Source organism: Coloeus monedula (assembly GCF_965178545.1).
Source record: "Coloeus monedula genome assembly, chromosome: 2".
Classification (NCBI taxonomy): domain Eukaryota; kingdom Metazoa; phylum Chordata; class Aves; order Passeriformes; family Corvidae; genus Coloeus; species Coloeus monedula.
In genome coordinates, this window is record NC_138782.1 from 6,010,839 (window position 1) to 6,031,608 (window position 20,770).

The 20,770-nt window shown below is 41.9% G+C and overlaps 1 protein-coding gene across 1 annotated transcript in view; it reads left to right on the forward strand.

Annotated features, from left to right (window-relative positions):
- SNAP25 (synaptosome associated protein 25) overlaps window positions 1-9,487 on the forward strand; it is a gene marked incomplete at its 3' end in the record, with an annotated part of 60,739 nt that extends 51,252 nt beyond the window's left edge. The window contains exons 6-8 of the mRNA XM_082277291.1: window positions 2,846-2,971; window positions 5,090-5,234; window positions 9,419-9,487. Of these exons, the coding sequence (XP_082133417.1) occupies window positions 2,846-2,971; window positions 5,090-5,234; window positions 9,419-9,487 (340 nt within the window). The remainder of the gene's footprint in view (window positions 1-2,845; window positions 2,972-5,089; window positions 5,235-9,418) is intronic.
- Window positions 9,488-20,770: the final 11,283 nt, after the last annotated feature.

The window sequence follows — 20,770 nt, forward strand, 5'->3', positions numbered from 1 at the left end:
AGCCAGGTCCTACCCTGGTTATCAAGACCAAAGGAAAGAGAGGTGTCATAGAGTTCAGGGGGTATTTTGTGAAAAATCAGAACATCAGGACTGGGGTTTTGCCTTATCAGTCACATTTATTTTGAAGTTAATTCCCTTGGGACACAATGCAGATACTGCCTCAGGGTTTTTTTTAAAAAAAATCTATTTTGCTTCTTTGTACCAAGCCCTGAATACTTTTTTCGGGTAAAGATTTTGCCCAGAATTATTACTGCCTTGAAGAGCAATGGGAGAGAGGGCAGGAGGAGTGGGAAGAGCTGCATAAACCCCTTTTGCAAGTGGTATGAGCTCTGACAGGCTTTAGCCCTGCTGCCCTGCACCAGAGGAGCTGGTGCACAAGAGCTGCAGGTACGAATACAGCAGAAACTTTACATCTCCCACACTGTGCAAGCTGTAAAACTCAGAACTGACAGCCAGACATGTGACAGGGATGGGATTAGCACCTGGCATGTGGCACTAAAACATTTGCCACTTTGCTATGACTGCAGCGTCATGCTGCAAGAACAGAACGGTTCTGCAGGTGTTGTAGGGGGCATTAATTTGTAAAGGTGTCTCTTCCCTTCTCTAAGGCATTGTGATCCTATCAGTCTGCAGACAGATTTCATAGGTCAGCATTGCTAACCAGTGCTCAGAGTATGGATGAACAATGCTTTCAGAGGCTGTTCCCTGAGTCACTAAGCCAGGACTCCACTGGTGCAGATAAGACGATGCTCTGCGGAGTGGAGTGTGGGAGAGAAATCCATACAGTTCTGGGCATCAGAATCACCATGATCCCTTAATGCTCTTCTGGCTGGTGGGAGATTAATGGCATATATTTAAAAAAGATTAACATTTCACATGTAACTCTACCCTGATATATAGTGAAAGTACAGTTCTGTGAGCCTTAAAAATATGTAAAGCTTGATCCTACATTCTTAGGAGACCCAAAATGCCCACGGCATGGAACTTTGACCGGGTTGCATTCAAAAGGACAATTGCTATTGACCATGAGCAGATCCAGACTCCATCTGTTGACTTTAATTGGAAGTCCACCAGAAAACAAGAGATCAGATTCTGGGTGTATAAAGTCATTTACCTTAAATACAGAGACTATCTCACTGCCAAAGTTGCACAGGTCTAAAGAACAGGCAAAACCCTGTAAATGTATCTGCAGCAAGAGAATTACTTCCACTCATTTCTAGAAATGCCAAAGCTGATGTATAGCTTCAGAGAACTAAAATTAAACAAGCCAACCATAATCTTTTTAAGTCTTCACAAACTTTAATAGGAAATAAGCAACAAAACAGATGAGTAGGAAACATCCTCTTTTAATCTGCATTTTAATTCTCTATTGGAGCATACAACACATCTTCAGGCTCATTTAAAACTGAGCTGCTTCAGGGGGCATGGAGAGAACACAACACCAGAAATGGGTTTGCCATGTCCTTTCCCAAATCCCCCAGAAGCACCTTCAGTTCCTCCCCCAAAATCCAAGCCACAGGGCTGTTTATAGGACTGATTGGAGCTGACCATGGAACAGCAAAACCAGAGATATTTGCAGTTCCCTGTGGTTTTGTTGGAAGCTGCCCCATTTCCAGAATAAAATCACGAACTTATACCTGTGGAACCCAAACCCTCACATTCCCCTGTTAAAATGTTCAGTCTTGCCTGGTGACCCCAATGACAGCAGCCCTAAATAGGCTGCACGTCAGTCTGCCACTCTAGGGGTGCCTGGATTTTAATTTTCTATCCGTGGCAGCTCAGTTAAAAATGGCTCTCTGAAAGCTAATGTGACTGCCACAAAATACAAATATAACAAGTTGCTAGGCTGTTTTTGAAGTCCTGTGGTTTAAAACTCCTGAAGGAGGTGATGATCCATTTTTGCCTGTGTCTTGCTTATTGTGAAGGCTGTTACTGCTGATGCATTAAGGGTATGATGAACTATTGGGGCAACTGTGCTAGTGAGAATGCTTTACTTCTTATTCATGCCTGTAGCTGGTGCATGAAGAAAAATGTAGAAAAATTTCCCTTTCTGATGCTAGATTGCTCGTATCTTTTATTTTCTCCTGCACTCATTTCACTTCTGCCTATTTTACTTTTTGTCTCTGTGGACAAAGGTTTGTACATCAACTGTCGATGTATGATTACTATTTTCAAGTACCGATATATTATTTGAAAAATCTAATGAACCCTATGATAAAATCATCCCCAAATCACCCTGGGAAAGATCAGTGGCTTTAAATGCCTATTATGCCACATACATATTGAAAAAATATCAACAGAAGCCAAATATTCTGCATGGTAAAATGTTAAATTCCAGCCAAATCCATTTTTCTCTAAGAGGGTGTGTTGCTGTGATGTGATGTACACACTATACTTGGCAGTTCTGTTTTTATGTCTGTCTGCCAGTATGTTCTCTGTGTTTGATGTCAAAACATATGTGTCACTGAAATGAAACAATGTTTTCTACTTATCTGTATTTCTTCTCTTCTTTTTTCTTTTTTCTTTTTTTTTTTTTTAATTTTCCTTCTTTCTGGAAACTAAGTCAACATCCAAAAACCTGTGTGCAGTGTTGTAGACCTGACAATTGCAATTCACCCTATTGGAAACTAAACCTCTGACCATCACTGTTGTGGCAGTAAAGTAAAAAATGAACAAAAACCCACCCCCTCCTTTTATTCAGGGTTATGATATATCGGTATACAACCAATGACCCTCTATCTGAAAATTCATTTGCTTGATTCAGCTTTTAGCTTGGAGAGGTAAAGAGTTTTGCATTTGTCCTTGTGCACTCGATGCTTTTTTACTCATCATCTTTTTCGCATAGGCTTAAATCAAGCGATGCTTACAAAAAGGCCTGGGGCAATAATCAGGATGGTGTTGTAGCCAGCCAGCCTGCACGTGTCGTAGATGAACGGGAGCAGATGGCCATCAGTGGTGGCTTTATCCGCAGGTGAGCCTTTTTATCCACTGTTTTCTCTCTGTTCTCCTTGTCACTGATATATTTAGATTTCTTCCATATGGTCATGAGTTCTGTGGTGCTCATTAACTCCTTCAGAGGTGCCGGGTAATATGATGGAGCCAGGGTTTTCCACCAAGCGGTACTCAGATTCAGGTTGATGGTGATTAAGACATGTCCTAAAGGTTTGCTGCATCTAGTGACTTCTCCTGGCCCTGAGGGTCACCTGAGCTCTAGTGAAAAGAATGGTTACCTTGCTGGAGATCCTGGAAGTAAGGGTCTTGGCCCTGAGAACCAGAAAATGCCTGAAAACACAACCCCCAACCTTCCTCTTTGAGACTGCCCAGATTTGGGCAATAATAAACTAGAAATAATGTCTATTTATTTATTTCACAGTAGCATCGTGAGGGTGCAGACAGCCATGGCCAGCCAGCACTGTCCTCTGCACTCCAGCTCCCAGTGTGAACACTTTTCCTGGAGGCCTTATTATGGGTCTCACTAATGACAGTTGTCAAATGCCTTAGAAATGAAGTGTCAGATAAATACTAGCTTATTGCCATTATGTCTCAAGGCATGTAGTGCCCGTTATCCATCCTTGCCAGAAGATGTACCAAAGCATCCAGCAGCCCTTCCCTTCTTTGCAACAACAAAAAAGCCTCAGGCTTCCTTCCTAAGCTTAGAGCCAAGCGCAGAACTTGAAAAATGCTTTAAACTAGAGGTGCATCCCTCCCCTGCTCATGAGTATCTTCAAAACCTCACTGCATGGGGAATGATGCCCCATTCCTCAGCTGCTGGGAAGCCACAGCTATGGAGAAACAGTGGGAATGCCTGGGCTCTCAAATGAAAGCCAGTCTGATGCACACAGCTATATTAATGGCAACCGCACTGCAAACTTCCCACATCACATAGGGATCCAGCACAAAGCACCTACTGATTACAGTGCTTATGGGGCATGTATTTAGATGACAATGCTATCAGCATGGATAACAGCATACCAGTAGGCAAAGCTTTGATCTCTGAAGATTAAGGACACTAGATTAATAAGTAATTATCTTTCCAAAAACTATTATCCACTTATTTTTTTGGCTGCTGTGATAAAGGGAAGTCAGTGTGATAGAAACAATGCTGTCATACAATCTGGAGCGTGGGATGGAGTTGCCATTTAAGTTTGATGGGTCTGCCATTCACTTTTTTTTTTTATTTCTGGATGGCAGCCCCACCAAAATGAAGGCTGGGGCATGATAATAGAATAGCAATGAAGGAAGTTATGCTACACCGTAACTGTTCTGCAAATAACCGGGAGCACCCCTTGGGCACCTACATGAACACAAATTGCGTAAGAGGCTCAAAGTAGGAATTTTCTGAGCGGGATCCATAGACCTTGCTTTTCCCAGCATCAGTCACCACCTGCCTCTTCAGTCATTGGAGAGTTGATCTGGGCCTTGGCTCAAGCACAAGCTTTTTCTTCCAAAGAGCAAGCAACTGCAAAAGATGGTCCTAAGAATGAGAGATGAATGATCTTTACTGAAGCCAGTAAATCTGAGAGAAGCTGGTTCTGTCTTTCACCAGAAATACAGTTAATTAAATAGGATGTTAGGTCAGGATTTTCACAGCTGAAGCACCTCTTCCCCGATATCTCTGTGAGCCCCAAGCATACAAGGACTGCACAGTATTCATTAACTATCTGCAGTTCAAGGAGGGGAGCTACTATAGCTGTAATTCCACCACCTTCCAGCACTTCCCATGAATACTAACCACACACAGATCCAAATGGGGCACCCTTTCATTCTTTCTTTGGGAAGGATGATCACTGAAGAGAGGTGCAGGATGTGGTACATACTGCCAGCTCAGACAGCAACACTCAGTTACAGCTGATATGAGCAGTACAAACAGAGCACTGATAACCCAGATAACTGAGCCCAAAATGCAAAAAATAAGCACGTAACATTTTTCAGGTTATCAACTCATTAATCCCTTTTCTTCAAAGCTGAGCACAGCAACCTGCTCCTCAGGTGACAAGTGACAGAGGATGCAGTGGAGGTTTCGGGTGAATCACGGTTTCAGGGGGAAATCTCCTGTCTCTGCTTTAAAGAATTGGTGTTTTGCTCCCAGGGTAACAAACGATGCCCGGGAAAATGAAATGGATGAGAACCTCGAGCAGGTCAGCGGCATCATTGGCAACTTACGTCACATGGCCTTGGACATGGGCAACGAGATCGACACACAGAACCGCCAGATTGACAGGATCATGGAGAAGGTAAGAGCTGCCATTTCGAAGAAGACCCCGAAAGGGGCTGTGTTTTCCTTTCTGCAAGCACGGGCTCGGAGAGGAAAAGGGACAGAAATAGCTCCTCTCTCCTCCCTCCGAATCCTTGGGCCAAAGCAGAGCTCAATGCTGTGAATCTGCAGTAGCCTCCAGTGCAGGTGGGGTTGAACCCAAGCTGTTGAGTTTGCCACACAACTGCAAGGGGACCCCTTGGCTGACATCAAGGCTCCTTCTGCAATTGCTCTGAAAAAGGACAAGTGTCCTGAGCTATGCGAAACTGTGGGGCATGGATCTGACTGCCCTGGAACTTCCTGGAAAGTTTTAAACCCTCCTGGGCTTTTCCTTCCTCTGAAACTTTATGAGCAGCTCAGGATTAGATCACCTGCTTGGAGGACCAGTCCCCAAAAGAGGATGGGGATTTATTAAGCAAAACTTTGCCATATGGTAACAGTGCAGCCAGTTTTGTTGTGCTGCTTAAAACAACATTAGGACAGAGATCTACCTGTTCTCTTGGGGGAGGGTGTGTGTTTATGTACATATATATATATATAGTTATTTATGCATAATTGGGCCCTGCATGGCCCCAGTGGAATAAAAAAGCTCAGCATTAGTTCTGCAAAATCACCACCTAAAACAGCATTCCAGTGCCAGACCTGCACTGCAGATTTCTGAAGCAGAGAGCAGTCCCCTCCAAGCCCGGCTCGGAGCTCACTGCCATCCTTAGATCCCAAGATCTGCAAGCCATCTGCATTGGTACTGGCAGAGCTCCAGGCACAGGCAGAGCCAGGCTGAAGTGACATAAGAGGCTAGATCTTCATCTGGTGTAAAATCAATACAACTCTCCACTTCCGCTGAGATTTACACAACCTGAGGGTGTAACCCAAGGACTTAGACATGGTGCTTAGAGTTAATTCTGACCTCAAGTGGTAGAGCTGGTGCTCTTGAGCCTTCTTACACATGCAAGCCTCCGCACACAAGCAGGATGTCCATCCCTGTTTTTCACGTCAGTTAACTATATCAGAGCCTAGTAAAAAGAGTTAAGGAAAATACTGCACTGACGGATTCACTCCAACAGCTTTCCTTATTGGAGGTGGATTCCAGAGAGAACTGGGTGAAGTACACATTGTCTGAAAGGTGGGAAGATCATCCCTGACAGAGAGGCCATCACCTGGCACTGCAGAGCACGTGGCTTTGCATTGGTCAAAAGTCTTGTTTTATAAAGCTGCATGTGTTTGACTGTGTTGGAAAATGCACAGTATTACTGGGATGCCATTCTGCACCGTTTCATATTTCTGGGAAAACTGGGAGCATCAGGGGAAGGATTTACTGCTGCTATCCATATGAAAAGAACTAGAAAGCAGCACATCTCTCTATACTGCGAGAAGGGACTGGGAGTTTATACAGCCTACACCATAAGTACCTTTAAACAAGAAGCCTATTATATACATTATTTTCCCAAAGCGATGAGGACGTGCACTATTGTGTTCCCACCTCCCCTGTTCATGTCACAGTGGCAGGAGATGTGCCCTGTGGATGGAAATCAGTGGCATCCTACCTGTGCCTGCAGGATCCTATCCCAAAATACAGCAAGCCCAACAAGTCACTGTTCTCCTACCAGCTCAGGCTTGCAAACATCTGGATTTTGAAAACATTGACCAGGCCCTCTGTGCACATAAAGCAGTTAATTAAATAGGCAGTGCATGCTGAGAGCAGTGAGCTAAGGGACCAGCCTTCCAAGTCTACATGGTCTTCTTACAGACCTTGGCATTTTGTACAGCAATGGCAAAATAACATTGGCAGCTAATAGGATTCATAAAATCACCCAGGGCCCTTGGCTAAGGAACAGTGACACATTTGTGAAAGATGGATTTGCATTGTACACAGAGGAGTTGTCATGAGAGCAGCACAAAAATAAGACAGTCTTCAGTCTTAGTGAAAAATAAGCCAAATTTCCCAGAGTAAAGACACACAGTAATGAGGTACTAGAAAAAGAACACAATGTATTAATAAAACCCTCTATAAAAGTCAGAAATGATGGTTAGCTGGATAATAGGGAAACCACAACTGCACACACATCCAGTCTGCAATGAAATATGCCAACAGACCCTCATTCCCCTGACAGCATTGCCAGGCCTGTTCTCCTGACCAGCTGGGGCACTGTGGTTTGGGTCAGTTACGATCATTAGAAAGACTCTTGGCTGGCACAGTTTGTGAAAGCTGGGGTACATCACAAAGCTAACCCAAAGTACCCCAGAGTGCACCACAAATGCTCCTAAAGGATTTACCTTAAACTAGATGCATGCACCCAACCCAGAGCAATCTCATAGTGCAGTGATGTAATCTGACCTATGCACAGTAATCAGGACAGCAATGAATAAAAGGCTTTATTTATCCTTTCCTCAGATCAGAGAGAAAGGGACAAAAACCAAAATGAGGATAGGATGAGTAGGTCAAATGGCACAGAGATCATCACCAGAAGAGCCTGGCCCTAAAATCTATCATAAATGAGAGGCTGGGAGGAAAGTAGGAACGGCTCAAAGCACTCTGTCCTAAGTGGGAAGGTCAGCACAAGAACTCTCACTGCCTTCAATGCAATGTCATTCACCAGATACTAAGGTCTAAACATCATTAGGAACATGATATTTTGTCACTGTTCAGTGAATATTCATGCATTTCATGACAAAGGTAACTGCTTCCAAACCCATTAACTTTTCAGATAACCTTTTGGCAAAAGCACACAAAACTGTGGTAGACAAGGTCAAACTCATGGCTAAAATAAGGGACTGTGGCTTGCAATGAGTAGTTTTGTTGATTTACCTTTGTTGAGGAGCTGGCACATGCTGCTGCACTAAAAATGCACATCTACATAGCATTTTCCAAAACAATTATGGAGAAAAGCACATGATATTTCAGAATGATTTATTGCACATCAGTATAAACATTTTTAAAGGATTTTTAAATGCATGTGGGAAAGTTGCTTCACCACTCTGTCTTTGCAAATTGGAGATTTAAAATAAATCTGTACAATTTGGATACACCACAGAGATGTGGGAACAATCATCAAAGCTAACAAAATGGAGCCATCGAACCACAGAAAGAGTTTGCTATTGGGGCCCATGCTTTTAAAGCAGCAACACAATTCTCACCTTTCCCACAGGTCTGATTTTAAAAATTGAAACCATTTTCTATGTAGCGCCTCTGCTAGAATAAGTCGGCATGGCAACGTGGGGTTGAGTGGAGCTTTGCCAGTTTTTGTCAGCTAAAACAGTGTCTTTAGTCTCCAAAACTAACTTCAGCAGAGCTACAGAAAGTCATGGTCGAAGCATCTTCCCACTCAGAGAGAACTCCCAAACCTCCCAAGTGGTGCCATTTTATTAATGGCATTTAATAATCACGGCAGGTGTTATCCCAGGGAAAACACTGCAGTTATTGGCTTAGTCTGTGCAGGACTAAATTCCAGTCTGATTGCTTCAAATCACAGTAGAATCCTGGCCTTTCCTTAACTCTTGTTTATGCTGCTGCCCAAGGAAAGAGGCTACTCTGTCTTGCAACTACTGTGGTGAACTGTGGAGTACTGGCATCATTCCCACATATTCCTTTCCTTTCACATGTAGACCAAAGATATTCAGCCTGATCTTTTCAAAGAAATTTATCTTTGCCAGCATTTCTTACATCAGATGATCCAGCTTCTCTGCTCCAGTGAATCTCTACACTGACCAAAATTTTAGTTTTGACTGGTGCCTGATGATCTAAATTAGACCAGAGTCCAGGTCCACTGAATCTTAGAGGGCTCTGAAGCTTTTCCCCAGCAAAATGCAGATGCACACCACCAGTTCTCATGCTGTCATCCATTACCATCAGTACCACCAGTGCTATTATCAGCACCAGCTACAGGTCTGGCACAGCATTTGCAGGAGTTCAGTGGAGCTGATCACAAACAGAAAAGCTCTGCTCAAAGGCTACATGAAGTGTCACGAAACCAGTAAATCTCCTTCTGAGTCCCTAATGCCACTATAAAAAACAGCTCTCCAGTATTTTCAAGCTTCATTTTTCCGTGACCTAGCCAAAATTATGGAGGTACCCACAAAAAATTGTCTTTCTTCCCTGTACTCCTTTTCTCTCTCATACTCTCTTTCTTCCCTGTACTCATCTTTCTTTCCTTTGTGTTTCCCCAGGCTGATTCCAACAAAACCAGGATTGATGAAGCCAACCAGCGTGCAACAAAGATGCTGGGCAGCGGTTAAATGCAGAGAAGTGCATTTCCTTTTAATGCTGTCCAGCAGGGCAGCACCTTCATGCTTTTATCATGGTATTTATCTACTAGGTTTGCACACATGCACATATCAGCCCCATTGTAAATGTTGTCCTGTGTAGTTTGTCAGCTTTCCAAAAATGATACTTGTAATTATTTTTTTCTAGATATCTTTCTTTCCAAAGGTTGTACATAGTGCTGATTTGATGGCTATAGCTCACTATGATGTTTTTTGGGGTTTTTCCTTTCCTTTCCTTGTTTCCATTTTGGATTCCTTTCCTTTTTTTCCCCTCTCCTCATTTTTTTGTTTTTTTAATGATGTTTGCTGAATGACAACACTGTTGGAATGCTAAACGTGCTGTTAACCTTTAAATATACAGTATTGTTCTTGTAAAACTGTGACATTCCACAGAGCTACTGCCATGCTCCTGTCTTTGGGTATCATGATGTTTAAGCACTTAAACCTGCTGTCTTCAGTTCTTCATTGCCATTATCTGTTGTTATGATTTCATGATTAGACAATGTGGAATTATATTACTATAACAAGCATTGCACTAAAAAGTGATGTGATTTATGCATTTATGCATGAGGAATAAATAGACTTTTAGACTCCTACTTAAACAAGAATTTTCCCATGGCAGTAGCACACCAACGATGACAACAAAAGCATGCTCAGTATTCGGACTCTTTTGGGACTATGTTATACCAGCAAGTTTGCAGTTGTGCCACTTTTTTCTTGTTGATATATATATAGTTATTAATCATGATCATTTTTTTAATTATGAAAAAAAGAGGGATTTGGCACTCACCATTTAGCCATTGCCAGCAAAATAAAAGCTTGGCTGAAAATATGTCAAAGACAAAAAGAAATAAGTGTAATATATTGGGTTTGTCTGCTGCTTTTGAAGACTATCTTTTGGAGGAAACAACTACCATATGAACTGGTGCAAAGAAATGTAATTTTTATAAGGCTCTCTCTTACTAGTCGCTATCCCCATGTGGTTTGTTATCGGTACAGTTCTCTGTTGCTTACCTAGAGCTATGCACACCAAATCGCTGAGATGTTTAGTAGCTGACAATTAAAAAATAATTAAAAAACCTAAATGAATGAACTCTAGATAAACTGTGAGATAAATATCATTTACAGCATGTAATACGAAAATTCCTTATGTCTCCTGTCAGTTTGTGAAGTGATTGACATTTTGTAGCTAGTTTAAAGATTATTAAAAATTATAGATCTCAGAATCCATGCTTGCTTTATCCATTTGTTGCCCTACATGTCAGTGACAACTACTTATTTGCCACTTACCTGGGACAAGACGTGCAAAGTCTAAAGACTCTTTACAACCTACTTTTGTATTGTATTTAGTGGGAAACTAAAGATTTTGGTTTGCAATACTGTAGAAAAGTAACTACACTAAAAATAGCACTTGGTACATTCCAAGTGACTATTATTTTCAATAACCTGGCTTGAATTGCCAAACACTGAATCAAAATATTTTTCTCTTGTTCAAGGGAAAGAAAAATTGAAATAAACATTATGGTACAGAAGGGTACAGTTCCTTAGTAGATAAAATCCATTCCTGTAGTGGATTTAGTCATGTGCTAATACATCTCTTTTTAAGAAGGCTTTGACCTACAGAATTTGGATAGTCTGCTAACAATGATTTTCTCAAATGACTAACAACAACTAGGGTTTGCTGCCAATGAAAAGTGTTATCATGTTTTCCCAGGGTTTTTTCCCCTATATGGACAAATTAGAATTAATTCTGCATGAGTGACAGTTCACTCATGTGTCTCACATGGCCGTAAGTCAAAATACACAAAGAACATATATGCTTGCATAATTAAAATTGCATGATAATGCAGACAAGCTACATTTTCTTTAGCAGCTTTTTATTTTTGGCATCTATTAAAAATTCATTTATGCAAATATTTCCCCCCACTACTTCAAACCAAAGAATAAACTTCAAGCAAACACTTTTAATCTGCTGACCATTTCCAATCATGTCTGTTCGGGCATTCCAGTATTTGTGACAGCACAATCATTCTGCAATGTCAAAGCCTACTGGGGGAGGGCAATAATCATATTGGAAAACGCATCACGATGGGAACATACAAATGCAAGGATATTTGCAAAGGGGAGAAACATATAAGAAAGGAATGACGATATTAATGGAGGTATTATTTTTTGTATTTGACAACAATGCACTCTATCTGAAGAAACTCATACTTCCAAAAGCCATTAAAGCTGATCAAAAATATAACTGTTGCTGTGAAGGAACATGTTTTCACATCTGTTTTTGTCTTGAACAAAGATCAAAACCCAAATTATTGAAACGTTTTGCCAAGTGGGAAGCTTAAAGGACAGAAATTTTGAAATGTTTTATTGCAGTTGTCTTTGTGTCCTCCTCCACTGCATGCAGGGTCTTCAATGAGCTGGCTGAAAATTACTTCAGTAAATATGTTTAATATATTGCATTTCTCTGATATTTTTGAAATTGACTTTTCTAGGATTAATTATTCTTGAAATAATGCAAGAAAAGCCTCAATCTCCTGCAGTTTGTCATTACAACAATCTGCTTTTGTTTGTTGAGTTGTGTGCACCCCAAATCCCTGAGGTAGCAGCTGACTCAAAAGGGGGAAACCCCAGACGCTTTAACCAGAACACTGCCTCAAATGCAGCATTTCCCTTTTTGCCCCCTTTCTCCCTCTGGTTGGCTCCTGGGTCCCTGATACACTGCAGCCTCTCTCTGAGGCTGCACAAGCACAGTGCAGAGTTACCTGCTTGAGGGCAAGGCTCACTAGAGGGAATGGGACACACCAAGGAGCTGGAATTAAAACTCCCCTGAGATAAAAAGGCCATATTGGAAGACACAAAGTTCGATAAAATATCACTTATTTCTAGACTTTTAATGCAATTTCACCAACGGTTTGTAGGACGGCAAATACTCACGTTGGTGTTGGTTTGAGGTGGTTACACAGAAAAGGTTTTTTAATATTCACAAAGGGCATAGCTGAATAAACCACTCAGCTGGATACTGTCACCCCAAGACAGATACATTGAACAAAAAGGACAATGTCTGTTGAGCTCTAAAAATCCACAATTAATAACTTCTTTCATTTAATGCATTCTCCTCCTTTCCTAGCCTAGGTGAGAAATGGCAATATAAAAGTAACCCCAAGGAAGGATATTTGAATGTTATTCCTCAACAGAACAAAATTCATAACTAGTGTAATACTCATGAAAAAAGAAAAAAATTACCTTCACCAAATATCTGACCTGATTTCAGTGGGGAAAAATTAAGAAAGAATATTGGAAAAGGTAAGTAAAAATCAAAGCAAGTTACCTCTAAGAAACCTTAACACTTTTAGGATGTTAATGGTTCCCAATCTTAGGACAAACACAGAGCTTTTGAACTCAAGAGGGTGTGTTACAGCTTTCTGGAGTCACACAAATGCAAGAAAAGAAACTGGATAACACTCAGCATGTTGTGGTTTGACAGAGCATGTGTTATGAAAAGTGAATGGATTTGATGCAAAGTTAAAGTAATGAATAACCGATTATTATTACTGAAGATTTGGTGATATTACTGTATATAACAGAAAATTATAACTAAAAAAAAATCAATGAAGCTTGATTTTAATTTGTTTTTAGGAAAAGTAAATTTTATTACCTTACATGCACTAAATGCACCCTTCATTTCTGAAGAAAACTAAATATGCCAGAGTCTGCACGGCAAACTGTAAAGCGCCCCCTGAGAGAGATGCCTGTGCCATGTGACACACTTATTATAGATATACTTTATATCTAGAAATACAGATGATAATTATTCTCCAAAATATTCTGTGTGCCACACTAACTGCTAACTTCCACAGGCTTTGGATCTGGACCTGAACATGCAGAGATCACCAAAGACTTATATTTAAGGCATCTGGAAGCAGATGAACCAATCCACAGACATTTTATTTTCCTCCTCCTCCTTTGTGTTCATGTGCACATAGAACTCTTTTATTTTAAAGGCATTGAAAAGGGAAGAGATAAGTACTTGATAATATGGAAAATTATGTGTGTTAGAGACAACTTAAGTATGTGCACGGCTGCTGTGTGTGCCTGTGGGCGTAGGTGTGTAGGATGTGACTGCTGTCTGCTGAGCCATTTAGTTGCCTTTCTAGAAAGAGGACAGTTTGTTTGGAAGTTAGTGGAACACAGAGTATTTTTAAACCTGCAAACAGCTACACAAAATGCAGACAGAGGAGAGAAACCCTGCTGAGAAGTTAGGGCGTTGGGCTGGTTGGATGGGGTTGGGGGGGGGGGCAGGTTCCAGATGATTTACTCTGCCAGTGTTGGATCCCTCTGAAACAGTATTAAGAGGGATTATGTTTGTGTTGTAAAGTACCAAACAGTTTTGAATGTTATTTTGTAAATAAAAAATACCCTCTCCCCCTTCAAAAAAAGGAAACATAAAAAAAAAAAAAAAATCAAACCCAACCAAACCCTACAAGATGGTGATGAGGGAAATCAAAATAAACCATTATGTGGGACCATGCTGATTCCCACACAATTGGGATCTATTCCAAGATCACTGCTGCCCATGCAAATTCTGCACATAATGGGTAACCAATTTGGTCAAGCAGTGGGTAGCAGATGGAGGGGGCTCATTTGCCTGGTGGGCTTCCCAGCTCCTTACTGAATGGGAAAAGTGGTGGCTGGGGGATCAGGCCATCCTTGCCTTGCTAAAACACAGTGCTGTGGGCAGTCGTTCATGGCTGAATTCCAGCCTTGCACTGCCTTTGCTCCACACCTTCCAGACCACAGCTCCCTCCACGCTGCTTCTGCTCCAGTGCACCCCACACCTCTGTCCGTCTTCCCTGGCTTCTCTTGGCTCTCCCCACTCCCTCCTTCACTCCCAGCACCCACTCAGCTGCTTGTTCCCTTACTGTTCTTCTGGTGCTGAATTCACCTGCCTCCACTACTGTCCCTCATTCTGCTCACTTCTCGTCCCTCCCCCTGCATGTTTTTTACCCTTGGGCTTTCAGTCAGGCTCTCTCCTTCATGACTTCATCAGGAGAAGCTCCAAAGAAACAAACAGCCTCTGGCTTTTCACTCCACAGCCAAACACCACGCCAGTGTCACGCTGGAGGACACCTGCAAGGAAGTCTTGGCTCAGCCCCAACAGTCCAAGAAGCCAGAAAATGCGTTCTGCCAGAGGAATATTTTAGACAGTCTATCCAAAAAAGTCTAAAAGGTTTCCAGAGGCTGATGCAAACAGAGATGTTTGGATAGCTGAGCACAGACAGGCAAGCACTGGGAAGGTATTTCACAGAAGGGCAAGAAATGAGAGCCCCTTCAGCTGCTAAATTTCATGTCTCTGTTCCACAGCACAAGTAGTGTTTCTCCATGAGACAGCTGGAGAATCTTTCCTAACAGAGGCAAAACAACTCACTTGCCCTTCTTCCACAAATTTCATTCATTAAAACTACCAAGACCTCAGTTTTTGGTTGGTTTGTTTGTTTGCTTTCCTTCGTTTTTTTTTTGTTTGTTTTCGTTTTTGTTTTTGGTTTTGGTTTTTTTTGGTTTTTGTTTGGTTTTGGTTTTTTGCTTTTTTTAAAATTCTATTTTACTGAAGCTTTTAAAACCTATGCTTTTAAAAAGCAGGTAGAGGAAGTAGATTTCCCTCACTCCCACCTAGAATAACTATCCAGTGCTGGGTTTATTTAATCTAAATCCAGAACACCTCAAGTTGGCATAAAAAAATACTGTATCAGAAATTATTTAGTAAACTTTGCTATAGACAGTCCCAAGTTAATTTGCTAAATGCTACCTTAAATACAGTAAGTTCTACTTACAACACAGTAGGTTTTCTATCCAAATTCTGATCAGAAGTTCATTAGAAGGAACAAAACAGTTCATTTCCACTTTCATGGGGGGTTGATGAGACTTCCAAAGCTGCACAAATCCCACTGCACTAAGGGGATCTTTAGGTATCAAAACCAACAGGACACAAACTTGAGCAAAATGTTTTTAAGAAACCTTACCTAATTTAACTTCTCTGTACAGGATTCCTGGACGTTACCACATCAACAATAATAAATCCAGCTGATGACAGGACCCCAAAAGCCTGGGTTGCTTTAGAGTCAGTTTATAAACTCCATAAAAACACATGCTGAAAAGTTAATTTTGAAGAAACAGCAGCTATAATTCTGACATTTAGCCTTAAGCCTTTATCTTAAGCCGCATCTTCAGTGCCTACTGCACTTTTCTGTTTCTTGGATTAAATTAGAGTATGAGGAGAAATTAACCAGAAACATAACATTTAATGAACTGCTGCTTTTTTCAGGCAATCCTTACAGCCTTACCCTCAGAAGTCAACCCGTATTAATTGACTTTCTGGGCCTTGAGGTTAAAAAGAAAGTCTATTTGCCCTCCAACTAATGTATAATTAAGTTTTAAACCCCTAAACACCCACCAGAAGCACTGGTAAGTCAGACAGCTGGAGAAGAGGAAAGGGCTGGGGCTGGAGGAGGGTGCAGAGGAGAAGAAATCCAAGCTGAAAATGGATACAGTAAAACACATGCTGCAAAGCAGAGTGGCTGCGGTGGCTGCGAGGACGCAGAGAGAACCCAAGGCACAGCCCTGGGACATTGCTCTGCTTGCAGTGACCTCATTTAAAGGCACAGAGAGAGAACAGACAGCAAGGACTGGATAGCAGAGACCACTGTAAACACAGAACCATAGAATGGTATGGGTTGGAAGGGACCTTAAATATCATCGAGTTCCAATCCCCCTGCCATGGGCAGGGACACCACCTACTAGAAGGTCATGTCTAATTACTTTAGTGAGCAAAGACTTGAGTAAGATCAGGGCTTCAGCTGATACTCAGTTGGAGACCTATAGATTGCAGATTACTGTATTATGACATAACTCTCTAATTACTTCTGATTATGCTCAATGGTAAAAATAAAGCAAGAAAAGCAATCTGGGGGAGGGGAGAAAACTCAACCAAAGTATCTTGATAACATATTCAAAATATTTGCTTCTGACTCCCTTTAAAATATGTGTGTTTAAAGCAAAGCAGGAGAACTAAAAAGTCTTAATTCAACTTCAGTCAGTAGCAGTTTATTGCAGGGAAGGGCCTGACTTGTTAAGCATGAGGTGCCAGCCAGATGTTCTCCCTGCCCATCAAATGCTCTGCACAGCAGCGCCTGTGTCACAGCAGCACCTCCAGGCTCCTCCTGAGGTCAGCATCCCGCTGGTCCAGGCACGTACAACCCATCACTGCCCCACGAGCTTCAGCCTGAGCAGGCAACAGGCAAAGGTGCAGTTGGGGAAAAGGAACTGTGTGTAGGCACGTCTGCTCACAAGTCAATATCCTTACATCAGGGGGAGAAACTGAAGTGGCACAGGAATATCTTCTTTCATCCATCTCTTAACGATAAAGGTTCATCTTAGTTGAGTCTGGCTGGCAAATGTGTTGACAGGGCAGAAGCCTGAGTGAACGCAGTTCTTTTTTCATGGCTGTCTCGAGACTCTGCAGTAATACAAGTCATCCTACGCCAAACAAAATCCACCTGCTATTTATGGTCAAACACACACACACACACAATGTTTCCGCAGAGTTTTAAAGTGAGAATGGCTGCTGAGAATGGAGCTCATTGTTAAAGGAGTGACATACATAAAAATATATCATTGCTGCATACTGGCTTTGATTTTCATCCCTTGTTTAACTGTCCAAAACAACTAAGCATGTTATTAGTCATTTGGAGTTCAAGTCTGATAAAATACTAAGGAAAGCCTGAGAAATTATGAGTGGGATTTCAGCCACTGTAAAATATTTGAGGTGTACTCTGTCTCTTGCTGGTCCCTGTAGAGCACAGCCTGGAAATGTTCAGTTCTATAGGTCTTGCCTAAGATAAGCTCCTGAAGCTGTGAATACCATGAGGTGTAGGAATAACCTGAATACAATTGCAAAGTTATTTCCACAAGACCTTTGAAATACAGAAAAGCTTTTTAATGTACAGAAGGTGTAAGATGAGGGTGATGGTATTAGAGATTTTATGGGGTTTGTGAAATTGTGACAGAACGTTAAGAAGAATATTTGTTCTCCTTTATTTCACAAGTCTTCTCACAGGGACTGCTGGGCAAGTATTCAAAACTGATCTAGCACAGCCAACTAGGTAGTTTCAATATTAAATTTGAAATTCCAATATTAAAGCGGAAATTGGATTACTCAATCCACTAATTAGGACACACAACTTCAGCCAATGCAGTGTACAGGTAACAGCAAAATTAATCTGAAAAGAAAAGAGGGTGCAGGTCCACACCAGCATCTTTTAAAAAAATATATTCTGAATAACTGTCAGTATCCTGGGAAAACTCTCTAGGATTAGGAATCTACTTAATGTGTTGTATAACACTGTGATACAATCAGCTTTTTATGAAGTTGTGACTCCCAAAGCACACAAAGTCAACACATCACGCAGGTTACAAGAATTAGATATGATGGAAATTTACAAGTGGTTGAGGGATACACACGGAGAGTGACTTGCTGCCAGTGAGTTACACAAACATGGGGAATGGTAATGACTGAGGCAAGGCAAAAAAACCAAAAGGCAGAATGCCAGGTGAGGAAGGGATAGCTCTAAACAAGCCCTGTCCATCTTTTCACTAAGATGTGGCTGGCAGAACTTCAGCCTGAACTGAAGACTGAAGTGACAATACAAAAACTCCAAATCTCTTGGGTCTGGTATAGTCTTTGAGCTTGGCCCATCTCTTACAGAAAATCCTTGATATCCTTGTAGATACTTCTATCCCCTCACCAGGGGTGGTACTTTATAGAAAGTCTCTTTCTACTTACTTGAATGACCAGCCACATTAAATCTATTTTTACACTAAAGAAATTAATTCCTTTCAGCTATTTGTCTTCTTGAAAGAAGTATTTCCCCATGAAGAATTTTCATTGTTCTATTAAAACAAACAAAACCCAAACCAAACAGTTTATTTAGACAAGCCTGAAACAAAGTCTAGTAATTTCAAAACTTAAAAGTACCCCCCCTGGTTCTTGTTCTTTTGTCTGAGCTGAATTTCAATGCTGACAGGGGATTTAATGCCATGTCGGTGTAGTCATAAGTAATAGGAAGTTCTGTGGGATAAAAAAAGGCTTATCCTCAGGGAGAGAAGAGGGGAAACAGAGTGTGGGAATGCAGTGGTGATGATGGAATGGGGAATGAGGAATAAAAGCAAGCAAGCAACCAAACAAAACCCTTCTAAAACCAGGAGTCCAACACAGCCCCAACCCAGTGTGTGTGCCAAAAAGACCTAGACAGCAACTTCAATGCAACAAAACCCCAGCATTTCTGGATCAAATACTGTTGTAGGATTTTTTCCCCCTGTAAATTTTATCTCCTGTAAATTTTATTTTCTAAGTGAATTAAACTTTTCTTTCAACTTCAAATTTTGGGATTTTGGGCAGGAAAAAATATTTTATTTTTCACAGAGTCCCTCAATTTTTAGTTATCTCTGTCTCTTTAGAGACAGAGCCAACACCTGCAAAGGCACATACTGCAGAGTAACTTTAGCAAAGAGGTTGTTTTGCAGCTCAGAGTAAAGAAAATATGCTGTCAAGACAAACTACAGCTGTTTAAATCACCCCTCTGTGAAGCAATGGTTTCCCACAGGGAGAAGTCCCAAAAGTGTGTTTGTGCATCTGCAAATGCCTTTGCTGCTCCTCTGCCCAGCACAGCGTGGAGAAAGCCGAGAAGATGAAGTCATGCTTCCACAGCTTGTGGCTTGGGTTGTTGTTGTTGCTGCTCTTTGAACAAATACTTCAGAAGGAGAAAAAATATTCCTCCCCATCTCAAGCATCCCCAATAAAATCAGTGTATTTTAAGTGGCAGCAGACTGTCTGGCTGTCAATGTGTTTCTGATGTTGACCCCCACATGCTGCAGCATATCACAACCATGTGGATGTAAGGATAACTAACAGCAACACTGAGAAAATATTTAGGGATATTGCATCTAGTTCTGCTCCAAGGGACTTTGGTGCTTTGACAAGGAATACCTTCTGGAGATCCATATGGCTCTGAGCCAAATCCTATTCAAAAATGCCCTAAACTGACCTGGAGCTGCTCCTACAGCAGACAGAGTAGGGCCGGGATAGCTTCTGCACATCCTTATCCACGGCACAGCTTTATGCCAGGCTGTGCTCTCTTGACTCTGGGGACATAAGATCACTGAATCGTTTGGGTTGGAAGATGCCTTAAAATCATCTCATCCCAACTTCCCTACCATGGGCAGGGAAACCTTCCAGGGTGCTGAGAGCCCCATCCAGCCTTTAACACTTCCAGGGATAGGGCATCCATAGCCTCACTGGGGAAAATGTTCAAGTGCCTCACTATGCTCACAGCACCATCATCTCCATCAGAGCAGTCTCAAGACAAAAATCAGACCTAAAGCGTTTGTATTTGCCAAAACAGAAAAGTTAAAAGTAATAAATTTCTTTTCTTTTTTTTTTTTTTTTTTTTTTTCTCAGGCAGGGCCAGGAAAGTCTATACCAGGAAAGCAGGGACAGGTAGAAAAGAAAAATTCAGTGAGGAATAAGGACTCAGGGGGAAATTAGGAAAGAAAACACCTTCAAGTCTGTAATTTTCAAGGAAGAGGTGCTAAGACCTGTCTGTAATAGCAGAAGAAGAGTCTCTGAAGCCGTAACTGGAAATTCAAGAGTTACTGTGGGAGTACAGCTGAGGCCTCAGCTCCAGGAGCTGTTCAGGTGTCCACTGCTACTTAGGAGAGCTCCCTCTGTCCAGGTGCCAGGAGGCATCTCCTGACAGCACAGGTATAAAAAACCTCCAAAAGTGAACAAAAATCCCCTCACCTTTCACCCCCCTGCCCCTAAACTATACGTTTCCAATTTGCAGAAGTTACTGTAATCAGGGAAACAAGCAGGAGCTCTGGGTGGGCCTTGGATTTGGCTGTGCAGGGACATGAGGACACAGCAGGCACCACAGCCTGCACTCCCCCAGAGACATGCTCGTCAGGATTTGTTTTGGAAGTCACTGATGCAGACCAGGGGCTCTGCCTGTCTTGGCACATCAGCTCCTGGCTGTTAGTGCCAGCTCTCCCAGGCACCTCATCTCCTTGAGCTGCTGGAGCCTGCCCTGACAGAGGGATGAGGAGCATGTCCAGGGCTTCCAGCCCTGGGGGGCTGCATACACCAGGGAGAGGTGGGGACTGGTGGCTGTGGCTCTGCACTCCCCAGCCTGACCTCCTGCGAGC